The sequence below is a fragment of the Salvelinus alpinus genome, chromosome 25 (genome assembly GCF_045679555.1).
Source record: "Salvelinus alpinus chromosome 25, SLU_Salpinus.1, whole genome shotgun sequence".
Classification (NCBI taxonomy): Eukaryota; Metazoa; Chordata; class Actinopteri; order Salmoniformes; family Salmonidae; genus Salvelinus; species Salvelinus alpinus.
The window spans coordinates 33,161,996-33,175,820 of NC_092110.1; the positions used below are offsets into that span (position 1 = coordinate 33,161,996).

The 13,825-nt window shown below is 42.3% G+C and overlaps 1 protein-coding gene across 2 annotated transcripts in view; it reads left to right on the forward strand.

Annotated features, from left to right (window-relative positions):
• The window catches only part of LOC139553821 (unconventional myosin-VI-like), a 115,780-nt gene that overhangs the window by 98,095 nt on the left and 3,860 nt on the right, over nucleotides 1-13,825 (forward strand). Inside the window, exons 28-31 of one of the 2 annotated variants that reach the window (XM_071366537.1) lie at nucleotides 181-341; nucleotides 609-653; nucleotides 8,318-8,418; nucleotides 11,118-11,249. In XM_071366537.1, coding sequence (XP_071222638.1) covers nucleotides 181-341; nucleotides 609-653; nucleotides 8,318-8,418; nucleotides 11,118-11,249 — 439 coding nt within the window. The remainder of the gene's footprint in view (nucleotides 1-180; nucleotides 342-608; nucleotides 654-8,317; nucleotides 8,419-11,117; nucleotides 11,250-13,825) is intronic. The other variant, XM_071366538.1, reaches the window with a different exon arrangement.

Here is a 13,825-nt window from a genome sequence, read left to right on the forward strand (position 1 = left end):
TTTTTGAAAGTCGAGGCCTAGTGATAATGATAGTCTATTATTTGCTCTAGTGATGTTTCACATCAAAAACGGTTTTCATATAGGAATTGTATGCCCTGTAGATGAACGACTCATGATGATGTGATGGGGATGTTGAGAATTGTGATGCAGTGACGATGATGAACGTGTGTTTGTGTTCAGGCGGAGATGGACATCCAGATAGCGCTGGAGCGGGAGGAGGACGTCCAGCGATCTGCCTTGTTGGAGCAGGAGAGGAGAGACAGAGAGCTGGCCTTGAGGATCGCCCAGAGCGAAGCCGAACTCATCAACGACGAGGTCCAGATGGACCCCAGTCTGCGCAGGTACACATACAGATATACACACTTCGCTGTCCATCTATATGTTAGTATGATTATATTGTCACGTGTCAATACTCAAGCCCTAGATTAGGTTTTTACAGGGCCTAACCAAGGTTGTTGTTTAACCCAGAAATGTTTTAATAGAAGCTGAAAGGATTCAACACGTCAAATAAAAATAGCTGTTGTATTTCTTAGGTCCATAAGGAGACTATGCCTGTCCACTGCATGCATGTGTAACCTCTTTTCTCCTCTTGTTCTCCCCTCTCCCAGCAATGGGTCTTTCTCAGGTCTCTATCCAAACACAGTGAGAGCCATGTAAGACATTAGCCAATAGCTTAGCCTCCTGCTTCCAGTAACCTAACACAACACATTAATCCTTCATCTCAACCTCATCTAATCTTTCATCAACCTAGATCCAGGATTATACCAGCCCATGCAAAGCCATCATAAACAATACGCTAATTATCTAATTCTTCACATTGGATAGAACCAAATAACACTGCGTTCCAGTCATGATTCAATCCGCCATTGTGTTCCCCGCCCAGGGCATGAATCAACAGGGCCAGGGGATAAGCACGTCTGATAATTAGCCTGTCGCAAACATATGACCATGACCACTGCGTGCCAAATCTAAACAGGAATGTATAATAGGTCATTCCAATCAGCTTCTGATGGTTTTTCTGTTGCCCCAGTCTAATCATACACTATCCTCTGTTTGCAGCGCTGATGGACATCAACATCTCCAGGCATTCACAATGTATATTCTATGGCTTTTTTCATACATTGTATTTGTTCTTATTGACATGGAAAACATTTATTTTCCATTCCTATTGTATCTTCGATAGCTAGCTTTGCACAATTACTTGAACAAACACACAATGCTCATTCCCCTCTGTAAACTAATCAACTACACAGTTGAGATGTACTGTAGAACTAACTCCTAACCACCGTTGGTGAAGGGACTTAATAACTAGTTAGTACTCAGTCTTAACACTCTTGTAATGATATCAGTAGCACCTACCGTCATAGAGATGATAGGTTTAGTCATGGTTAGTTACAGTTGGAACAGAGTCGTATTTGTGTTTCTTGAACACCTGGCCTACAGGTACCTGTTCACCCATCAGGTGACTTCTTCACAACTGGTCACTGAGGGATACAGTTAAGCATCTTCCACCGCTCACAGGTGTCAACACGCCACAAGTGTCACAACAGTGTGAGACTGTCACAACACGCGCTGACATCACGTATCAGATGGCTGCACAGACAGCTCTTAGTGGAAGCCTCCCTGGTCTCCGTGACTAATGGGGAATAGTATTATGCTACGGATACAGGTAACTGCCAAAATAAGTGAAACACCAACATAGTGTATTTTAATAGGGCGAACAGCTTCAATGTGCCTTGTTATACAAGTGTCTAGAACTCTTTTGGAGGGATGCGACACCACGATATATTGTGTGCTTTGTTGATGGTGGTGGAAAACGCTGTCTCAGGCGCCAGTCCAGAATCTTCCATACGTGTTCTATTGGGTTAAAATCTGGTGACTGAGAGACACACACATTTTAAACCCCCTATGCTCCTTTAAGACCCCTCTTTCAAAGTCACTGAGATCTCTTCTTCTAGCCATGGTAGCCAAAACAATGGGCAACTGGGCATTTTTATACATGACCCTAAGCATGATGGGATGTTAATTGCTTAATTAACTCAGGAACCACACGTCTGTTGAAGCACCTGCTTGCAATAGGTCGTTATCAATAAAACTTCACCATTTTGCATGGAAAAATAAAAAATATATATCGGACTATGCTTTTTAAGAGGTGATGAAAATAAAACCAAATATTTATAAGATTAAACTCCTATGAAAATGGCACATAGTTATCAATGGTTTTAGCGGAGCTGGGGATCTCCTTGCCCCCCAGCAGCCAAATTGAACGCTCTGCACAGTATTGTGACGTTTTATTGATAACTACCTATGTACTTTTTATCCCTCATTTACTCAAGTGTTTCCTTTATTTTGGCAGTTACCTGTGTATGAATATGTATGATTCAGAGACAATGTTCAGTCATTTTTGTACACTGGTATTATTGTGTTTATAGGGAGGAAATGGCCCTGGAAATGTCAACTTCTGGCTTGGTGGTAATGGCGATAAATGGTTTGTTGCCAGATACACGATCACCAGAATCATCCAAATTAATCAAACAAATAATTTCCGAAAATCATTTTTTTATTCGTTATAAAATAGTTCAAAATCCTAGTGAGCAATGGGAAATGAAGACATTTTTGCCAAGGGTGTTATCTTGTTAAATGTATTGAATCTTGAAATCAGATTGTGTGTGTGTGTCTATTTTAGGATAATCAGATTTTGTGTCCTCTGTGGTTTGACAACAGCTATAGCACTTTGAACACAACTAACTTCCTTAAAGGCATGACATCCATCAGTTGCTCGCCTCATCTTCAGTAGGCACTATTTTGTAAGCCCTTGTTACAGTAGCTCTTAATCCCTCCAACGTTGGCCAACACCCCCCAGCGTCTCTATCTCACCATCAATCCCTGTTACCCCAGGAGCACTTTGAGGGGGTGACATGTCAATTATCCAGCACTCAGCCCCACGAGCTGTCACCACCACGCGCTCCACTGTCTCTCCCTGTCATCTTTCTGTCGCTCTATTATCTGCCCAGGCTGGCCCTCCTCCCATGAGGTTAAGTAAGCCCAGGAACACACTGATTCAGGGTGGGTGGGTGGCAGGGCTGACCCCAATTTGTCGACTGGTCGATAGACTGTTGGTCGACTAAATCAAGGGTTTTTCTTTATTTTACTATTTTCTAATTGTCGATTAATAGTGAAGACATCAAAACTATGAAGTAACACATGTGGAAAAGTGTTAAACAAATCAAAATATATTTTATATTTGAGATTCTTCAAATAGCCACCCTTTGCCTTGATGACAGCTTTGCACATTCTTGGAATTCTCTCAACAAGCTTCATGAGGTAGTCACCTGGAATTAATTTCAATTAACTTCACTAGGGTAGGGGGCAGCATTCGGAATTTTGGATGAAAAGCATGCCCAGATTAAACAGCCTGCTACTCAGGCCCAGAAACTAGGATATGCATATAATTAGTAGATCTGGATAGAAAACACTCTAAAGTTCCCAAAACTGTTAAAATAATGTCTGTGAGTATAACAGGACTGATATGGCAGGCGAAAACCTGAGGAAAATCCATCCAGGAAGTACTATTATTTTGAACGGCTGTTTTTCCATTGAAAGCCTATCCACCAGACAAAAACTTAGGACCCAGTTCACAATCTCTATGGCTTCTTCTACATGGGGCCAGTCTTTAGACATTGTTTCAGGCTTTTACTCTGAAAAATGAGGGTGATACAGCACTTTCAATGAGTGGACAGTGGACATTTCCAGACATGAGTCCAACGCGTGATCGGGAGTGTGCCTTTCTTGTTTCTCCTTTTCTATTGACAAAGCTTTTGTCCGGTTGAAATTGTATTGATTATTTATGACAAAAACAACCTGAGGATTGATTTTAAACATCGTTTGACATGTTTCTACAAACTTTTATTGTACTTTTTTTGACTTTTCGTCTGGATGTTGTAACGGCTGTCCTCCTCCTCTTCATCCGAAGAGGAGGAGCAGGGATTGAACCAAGGTGCAGCGGGTTGTGAATACATAATGAATTTATTGACAAGACGAAAAAACGAACACGAACTACACTTGAAATGATACAAAATAACAAACGACGTAGACTGACCTAAACATGAGAACTTACATAGACACGAAGAACGCACGAACAAGAACAGACTACATACAAACCGAAACAGTCCCGTGTGGTACGAAATAACATACAGACACGGAAGACAACCACCCACGACAAACAATGTGAAACAACCTCCCTATGTATGTCTCTCAATCAGAGGAAAACGAAAACACCTGCCTCTGATTGAGAGCCATACAAGGTCAATTAAACCTGACACTTAACATAGAACAAACACAGACTGCCCACCCAGCTCACGTCCTGACCCACTAAACACAACAATACAAAAGGAAAACAAGGTCAGGAACGTGACAGATGTTGAGAGTGCGCATTATGCCTTTGGATTACTGAACTAAACGCACCAACAAAACTGAGGTTTTTGAACATAAAGAGGGACATCGAACAAAACAAACATTTATTGTCTAACACGGAGACCTGGGAGTGCCACCAGCTGAAGATCATCAAAGGTAAGTGATTAATTTTAACACTATTTCTGACTTTTGTGACACCTCTCCTTGGTTGGAAAATGGCTGTATGGTTTTCTGTGGCTAGGCGCTGACCTAACATAATCGTGTGGTGTGCTTTCGTCGTAAAGCATTTTTGAAATCTGACACAGCGGCTGGATTAACAAGACGTATATCTTTAATCCTATGTATAAAACTTGTATTTTTCATCAATGTTTATGATGAGTATTTCTGTAATTTGATGTGGCTCTCTGAAATTTCACCGGATGTTTGTTTGAGACAATGATTACTGTACATAACGCGCCAATTTCAACTGAGGTTTTTGGACATAAAGATTAACTTTATCGAACAAAACACACATTTATTGTGTAACATGAAGTCCTGTGAGTGCCATCTGATGAAGATCATCAAAGGTTAGTGATTAATTTAATCGCTATTTCTTACTTTTGTGAGCCCTCTCCTTGGCTGTAAAATGGCTGTATGGTTTTCTGTGACTAGGCTCTGACCTAACATAATCACGTGGTGTGCTTTCGCTGTAAAGCCTTTTTGAAATCGGACACTGGTTGGATTTACAAGAAGTTTATCTTTAAAATGGTGTATAATACTTGTATGTTTAAGGAATTTTAATTATGGGATTTCTGTTGTTTTGAATTTGGCGCCCTGCAATTTCACTTGCTGTTGTCGAGGTGGGACGCTACCGTCTCACTGGTGCCAGAGAGGTTTTAACAGGTGTGCCGCCTTAATTTATTTTTGGAATTTCTTTCCTTAATGCGTTTGAGCCAATCAGTTGTGTTGTGACAAGGTAGGGGTGGCATACAGATCATAGCCCTATTTGGTACAAGACCAAGTCCATTTATGGCAAGAGCAGCTCAAATAGGCAAAGAGAAATGGCGGTCCATCATTACTTTAAGACATGAAGGTCAGTCAATCCAGAAAATGTAAAGAACTTTGAAAGTTTCTTCTAGTGCAGTCGCAATAAGCATCAAGCGCTATGATGAAACTGGCTCTCATGAGGACCGCCACAGGAATGGAAGATGCAGAGTTACCTCTGCTGCAGAGGATGAGTTCATTAGTTCCCATCCTCAAATTGCAGCCCAAATAAATGCTTTACAGAGTTCAAGTAACAGACACATCTCAACATCAGCTGGTCAGAGGAGACTGTGTGAACCAGGCCTTCATGGACGAATTGCTGCAAAGATACCTCCTCTAAAGGACACCAATAAGAAGAAGAGACTTGCTTGGGCCAAGAAACACAAGCAATGGACATTAGACTGGTGGAAATTTGTCCTTTGGTCTGGAGTCTAAATTGGAGATTTTTGGTTCCGACCGACATGTCTTTGTGACGCGGTGTGTCTGAACGGATGATCTTCGCATGTGTATTTCCCACGTAAAGCATGAAGGAGGAGGTGTTACGGTGTGGGGGTGCTTTGATGGTGACACTGTCAGTGATTTATTTAGAATTCAAGGCACACTTATCCAGCATGGCTACCACAGCATTCTGCAGTGATATGCCATCCCATCTGGTTTGGGCTTATTGGGACTATCATTGGTTTTTCAACAGGATAATGACCCAACACACCTCCAGGCTGTGAAAGGGTTATTTTACCAAGAAAGGAGAGTGATGGAGTGCTGCATCAGATGACCTGGCCTCCACAATCCCCCGACCTCTCAACCAAATTAAGGTGGTTTGGGATGAGCCGGACCGCGGAGTGAAGGAAAAGCAGCCAACAGGAGCTTAGCATATGTGGGAACTCCTTCAAGACTTTTGGAAAAGCATTCCTGGTGAAGCTGGTTGAGAGAATGGCAAGAGTGTGCAAAGCTGTCAAGACAGAGTGCCTATTTGAAGATAATCAAATATAAAATATATTTTGATTTAACACCTGTTTGGTTACTATATGATCCCAATTGTGTTTATTCATAGTTTCGATGTCTTCACTATTACTCTACAATGTAGAAAATAGTACAACATTTTTTGAAAAAACCCTTGAATGAGTAGGTGTCTCCAAACTTTTGACTGGTACTATGTATAAATCAAATATATACTTTTTTGGGGCACACGAGACACCTGTCTTATTCGTGCCCATCTCTGTGAACTAATCCGTTGTGGAGGCCGAGACTAATCCGTTGTGGAGGCCACGGGGATGGCACAGTCAAAGAAGCGGCGTGTGGCTGAGATGTACAATTTTCATCTCCAGAATGCGCACGCTCACGCAAATTTGTGCACATTCATTTTTTCATAACTTCATTGTGTGAAAGTTAGTGTCTACCAATTCTCCATTACGTATATCACCAGTAGTACATTTACCATTAATTCCTATAATTTCTGTTCTACAATGTTTGTTTGGTTACGGTTATTTCTGTTAATGCATTCAATTTATTATTATTCCAGTCTTTTACTGTTCTCACTGTCGATGTGGACACATTGTTTGTAGAGTGCACAACCTATGCTACACTTTTAAGAAACATTTTGGTTTATTTAATTCCACTTACAAATTTTGTAAATTTAGTCACTGTCTTTTGTTTTGGAGCACTCCTGTCAATTTTGAGTAAGGACACGCACCTGATTACGCATAGAAGTAGGCCTATAGGGTACCTGGCCCGCGTGCAAATGTAGGCATATAAATGTGCCCATTTGGGGATCTTATAGTACTTCTGATTGGCTTAACTCACCACCGCTAATGAGCTGTGGAGCTTCTCAAAGTAATGTTTTCTATACCTCAAACATCAAGCGAATGAAGTCTGTTTTTACATCCATTGAGAATGACAATGTATTTGAAAAATCTTTCCAGCTCTCTGATCCAGTGGAAATGTCATGAAATAGGCCTACATTATTACTTTCTATCCTTTGCGCAAATTGTCCCGAGCTCACTGGCCCAGAATATTTTATAATGTTGCAAGTTTGCTAGCTCCAGCTTCTGGAGGGACCAGTTAATGGATACAATGTTTCAAGTTTGTTGCAATGTAGCCAATGTGATTTATAGAATATTTATTTTTATCAGGCTATTTTTACGTAGTTGGAAATGGCAATAGAAGTTACTTTTTAGGTTTGTATAATTTTCATTTAGATTTTGATAGAGTTTTGATAAACCACATGACAATAATTTTGAGATACGAAGACATTATTAGAAATTAAATTAAACTGTTCCACAAAAATGTGCATATGAAAACCATAACTGGTACGCGGATCGATAGAAATGGGAAGATAAATTGGAATTCCACATGAAAGGTTGCCGATTCCTCGTGTAGCGTATTACCAGCAACTTCAGGAGAGAAACAGTAGAACCTGCGAAAGCCAGTAGGAGCGGGAGAATGGTCAGGTTATCTTGATCTCTGGCTCCCTCTTGAGTTATTTGTCTTATTTCATCAAACAATGAGCTCAATGCATTTATAGTTGATTTTAGTAAAACACATATGGAAAAATACACGTTTTAACATTTTGACCAGACTTTCTTTTTTTTGGGGGGGGGGGCAGCCCTAGTGGGTGGGGACTAGGGAGTAGGTTATAGGGTGAAATGGGCATATACATGCAGTCCGGCTACCCTACAGACAGATTTCCCCCTTTTTTCCCAACTTAGCACTTGATAACTTCTCTGATTGTTACCAGTAGTTTAGTTTCTGAACATGACCACAGCACTATGGTGCGCCAATCCGAGCTGGGATTCCGAGACGTCCCACTGCTCGGACCTGTCAGATGTTCAATTACGATTAAATTGACTTCCTCTCTTCTCTCCCTTGCTTGCCGAGACTGCAGGGGTTCACAGGTGCAGGCACTCAAAGCCGGTGGCGTGAAGAAGTACGACCTGAGCAAGTGGAAGTACGCCGAGCTGCGGGACGTCATCAACACCTCGTGCGGTAAGACTTTCCCCACAACCCCTCTCACCACTACCAGCCCTGAAGGGCTACTATCAGCATGGGGCCCCTTCCATTCACTATGCTACTCTGAAAAAGCCCTGGGAGAAACAGGCAAGGTGTTGAGCTCTCGGGGAGATTCTTGATCCTGCTCTGTGCACCTCCATCACTCACGCCATCATTAATGCAACCCCTCTGTTAATAATTGAACATCTGGCCGTGTTTTCAGTAATGTAACCTCTTCAAAAGTGTGGTATGTTTTTAGTTTTTTTCGCCCCGCTCTTGAGTTTCCTGCCTTGGTGTGATTTCTCCTATAGTTTTCAGGGACAGCCAAAGGGTAATTTCTAGGAGATTGCAGCTGGGCGAAACTGACGGGAATTCTATGTCGACCAGGGCCGACGGGAGAGTGTACGCACAGCTGCTACGTTAATAAGGATGCAGTCCGGTGGCAGACGATGAAATGATTACCATTATGGTGGATTACAGTGTTTTGCTCTCTGTGGCAGTTTCAGTAGTAAAACATGGAGGAGAGTCTACCGTCTGTCTGAATCCACATGTAAACAGATTAATAGGCCAGCTGGCAGTTAGGGAGCGCTCCGGACCAACAGTTCTGCTAATAGCCCGATTCATTTAGTTCACAGCCCTGAAGTCCCCTATATGAGTGGATGGGAAACTGGCTAATTGTCTAATGCATTAATTGTGATGGAAATTAAATCTGGAGGGTTGTAACGATTTTGTTACGTTCTCCACGGCCCTTTTGAATGATTTACACCCATCCTGTTGCAGCTTTCTCTCCTTGCATTTTCACTGTGAGGAAAAATGAATTGTGTGACCTATGTCCACAACCCCCAATTTTAATGTTTGTCGTTTCCTGACCGGTGCAGATTAAAACTTGAGTATTACCTTGAATATTATTACATGTGTACCTAGTGATGGGCACCGATATGGAAAATCTGTATCGATATCATTTGCATTTTTCCATATCGATATATCTGTTTATAAAAACCATTGCACTAACTGTATGTAAGTGTAGACTTACCTGTTCACTGTGCATTGGGCCAGTTGTGAATGTTCAAACTATATCGATATAACCAACATTTTATTTGTAAAGGAGGTATAGAAAATACTCCATTTGATTCACAGAAATTATACTGAACAAAAATATAATCGCAACATGCAAAAATGTCAAAGATTTTGCTGAGTTATAGTTCATATAAGGAAATTTGTCAATTGAAATATATAAATGAGGCCCTAATCTATTAATTTCACATGACTGGGAATGCAGATATGCTTATGTTGGTCACAGATACCGTAAAAAAAAAAATAATAGGGCCGTGGATCAGAAAACCGGTGTCTGGTGTGACCACCATTTGCCTCATGCAGCGAGACACATCTCCTTTGCATAGAGTTTATCAGGCTGTTGATTGTGGGCTGTGGAATGTTGTCCCACTCCTTTTCAATGTATATGTGAAGTTCCTGGATAATGGCAGGAACTGGAACACGCTGTCATATGGGTCGATCCAGAGCATCCCAAACAGGCTTAATGCGTGACATGTCTGTTGAGTATGCAGGCCAACTGGGACCTTGCGACATGGGGCTGTGCTGTGCATTATCATGCACAGCCCCACATGAGGTGATGGCGGCTGATGAAGGGCACCACAATGGGCCTCAGGATCTTGTCACGGTATCTCTGTGCATTCAAATTGCCATCGATAAAATGCAATTGTGTTTGTTGTCCGTAGCTTATGCCTGCCCATACCATAACCCCACCGCCACCACAGGGCATTCTGTTCAAAACGTTGACATAAAAATCACTTGCCCACACGACACCGTACACACTGTCTGCCATCTGCCCGGTACAGTTGAAACTGGGATTAATCTGTGAAGAGCACACTTCTCCAGCATGCCAGTGAAGGTGAGAATTTGCCCACTGATGCCAAACTGCAGTCAGGTCAAGACCCTGATGAAGCGACGAGCATGCAGATGAGCTTCTCTGAGACAGTTTCTGACAGTTTGGTGCATAAATTCTTTGGTTGTGCCAACCAACAGTTTCATCAGCTGTCGGGGTAGCTGGTCTCAGATGATCCCACAGGTGAAGAAGCCGGATGTGGCGGTCCTGGGCTGGCATGGTTATACGTGGTCTGAGGTTGAGGCCTGTTGGAGGTACTGCCAAATTCTCTAAAACGACGTTCGAGGCGGCTTATGGTAGAGAAATTAACATTTGATTATTTGGAAACAGCTCTGGTGGACATTCCTGCGGTCAGCATGTCAATTGCATTCTCCATAAACTTGAGACCTCTGTGGCATTGTATAGACAAAGGTGCACCTGTGTAATGATCATGTTTAATCAGCTTCTTGATATGCCAAACCTATCAGGTGGATGGATTAACTTGGTAAAGGAGAAATGCTCACTAACAGGGATGTAAACAAATTTGTGCACAACATTTTTGAGAAATAATATTTTTGGGCGTATGGAAACTGTATGGGATCTTTTATTTCAGCTCATGAAACATGGGACCAACACTTTACATGTTGCGTTTATCGTTTATATATTTTTTTCAGTCTATATTTTATTGGTAAAGGTGGTATAGAAAATACTCCACATTTGTTTCACAGAAATTACATTAATGGAGGCATAAAAGAGAAGGGCCTACTCCTATAACCTTAAGCACGTTTAATTTACTGTTGTCATCCCTGTGTAGATATTGAGCTGCTGGCGGCATGCAGGGAGGAGTTCCATCGCCGTCTCAAGGTCTACCACGCCTGGAAATCCAAGAACAAGAAGCGTGACACAGCTGCTGAGCAGAGGGCCCCCAAATCTATCACTGACTACGGTGAGTGAGATTCCCCGTCCTGGGATGTTGTGCTACTGTAGACTGCCCTCCTCAACCCAGGATTGTGTTCAGACATTAACGTGTTCTGGCTTAACCCCGCTATCACAATTTGTGTCCATTAAGGACTCCGCGTTTTCTACAGTAGCATCCTTTTTTATCAGTTTCTTGGGCCACATCATGTTAGCTCCTCACTCATGTTCCACTTAGTCTGCGCTGGGAGTCTGCATCATGTTAGCTCCTCACTCATGCTCCACTTAGTCTGCTCTGGGAGTCTGCATCATGTTAGCTCCTCCCTCATGCTCCACTTAGCCTGCGCTAGGAGTCTGCATCATGTTAGCTCCTCCCTCATGCTCCACTTAGCCTTCACTGGGAGTCTGCATCATGTTAGCTCCTCACTCATGCTCCACTTAGCCTGCGCTAGGAGTCTGCATCATGTTAGCTCCTCCCTCATGCTGCACAGAAGTTAACACACTTGAGTAATGAAACACGGCATGTAAAACTGTTGAAGCTATTGGCAAAACAATGTCCTTACCAGCTAGAACACATTACAACGTAAGAATATACCGTTAGCTTCCAGCTTTGTAGGATAACTTCCCTTACTAGAACATCAGTACTTTGTTTGTGATAATATGCAAACCATAACGCAAAATATGCTGATTTCAAAGCTGATTGCCACAAACTTTATTTATTCATTTCATCAGTCTCTTTCTTCCAAAGATGATCTATTGAACAAACTGTGTGTGTGAATAGGGCTCTGACGGGCCGGCCCCTCTGGCCTCGTTCTTACTGGTTAAAGAGACAGGGCACACTTTTCTAAAAGAAGATATTTCTATGCAAATGTTGATCAGTACAACACAAGTTCCAAATGGAAGGCAAACAGATTGTCATCTGAAGCCCCATGAAATCAGCCAAAACAGGCTCAGTAACTCAATGCATGCACAGACTACTATTGAATATGCATTCACCTGTATTGTGAATAGGCCTTGATTTACCCAGTTTATCAATAGAGATTTACCATTCAAATAAATTATTACTGTTATGTAGTTAGATTGGTAAAAAACAAAGTAAAATTGAGTGTATGATTTATATAGCCATGTATGCATTAATTAATCAACTGTCTCTAAAATATTTTTATGTAACCTTTTTCAAATGAAATGATGTTGAACTGAAAAGATGCCCAGCGATTGTAGGGGGAGCAGAGTTATCTGTCTGGATCAAGTGCCATTCTGTCACTTTGGTTAATATGCCTTCTTTTATTTGCTGTGGTACCAGTTTGGTATCATGATGGTATCGAGTATTGTGATATTAAAACTGTATCGTATCAGTCAAAATTCTGGTATCATGACAACACTACTTGACCAATGTGCCTGGCAAGCTTTTAAAATGGGAAAATGTCACATATTTGCATTCCTGTCGTATTAACGTGGAATAGAAGCAAGAAAAATCAGCAATGCTCCAGTGAGCCCTAGACGGTAAAAACAGGGGTGTGTCCATGGCGTCATCTCTTCTCATGATGATGGAGGAGGATTAATGCACATTTTATAAACAGCCCGCATGTTCTTTTCAGACATTCAATTTATATTCTAAAAAGCCCGGCTCCAAAACCTACTGTAGCTCCCGTCCAATAAGACTCAGCTGCCACGACGCCTCATCGGGTTTAGTGGTGCACTACCATGACCACTCGCTCCAACCAGCCAAGAATGATGTTTTCACCTCAGACCCAGAAACCAGCCAAGCATGATGCGTTCACCTCGGACCCGGAAACCAGCCAGGCATGATGCGTTCACCTCAGACCCAGAAACCAGCCAAGCATGATGCGTTCACCTCGGACCCGGAAAACAGCCAAGCATGATGCGTTCACCTCGGACCCGGAAAACAGCCAAGCATGATGCGTTCACCTCAGACCCGGAAAACAGCCAGGCATGATGCGTTCACCTCGGACCCGGAAACCAGCCAGGCATGATGCGTTCACCTCGGACCCGGAAACCAGCCAGGCATGATGCGTTCACCTCGGACCGGGAAACCAGCCAGGCATGATGCGTTCACCTCGGACCCGGAAACCAGCCAGGCATGATGCGTTCACCTCGGACCGGGAAACCAGCCAGGCATGATGCGTTCACCTCGGACCCGGAAACCAGCCAGGCATGATGCGTTCACCTCGGACCCGGAAACCAGCCAGGCATGATGCGTTCACAGAAAGGTGGCTGCCTACCTACAGACTTGATATCATTGGCCACTTTAATAAATGGAACACTAGTCACTTTAATAATGTCACTTTAAGAATGTTTACATATCTCGCATTACTCAACTCATATGTATACTGTGTACTGTACCCTTCACTATCTATTCTTTACTATCTATTGCATCTTAGCCGCTCTGTCACTGCTCATCCATATATTTTATACTTATATATTCTCATCCCATTCCTTTACTAGATTGTGTGCATTAGGTTTTGTTGTGGAATTGTTAAATATGACCTGTTACTGCTGCACTGTCGGATCTAGAAGCATAAGCATTTCGCTACAATCGCAATAACATCTGCTAACCTTGAGTATGTGACCAATAAAATTTGATTT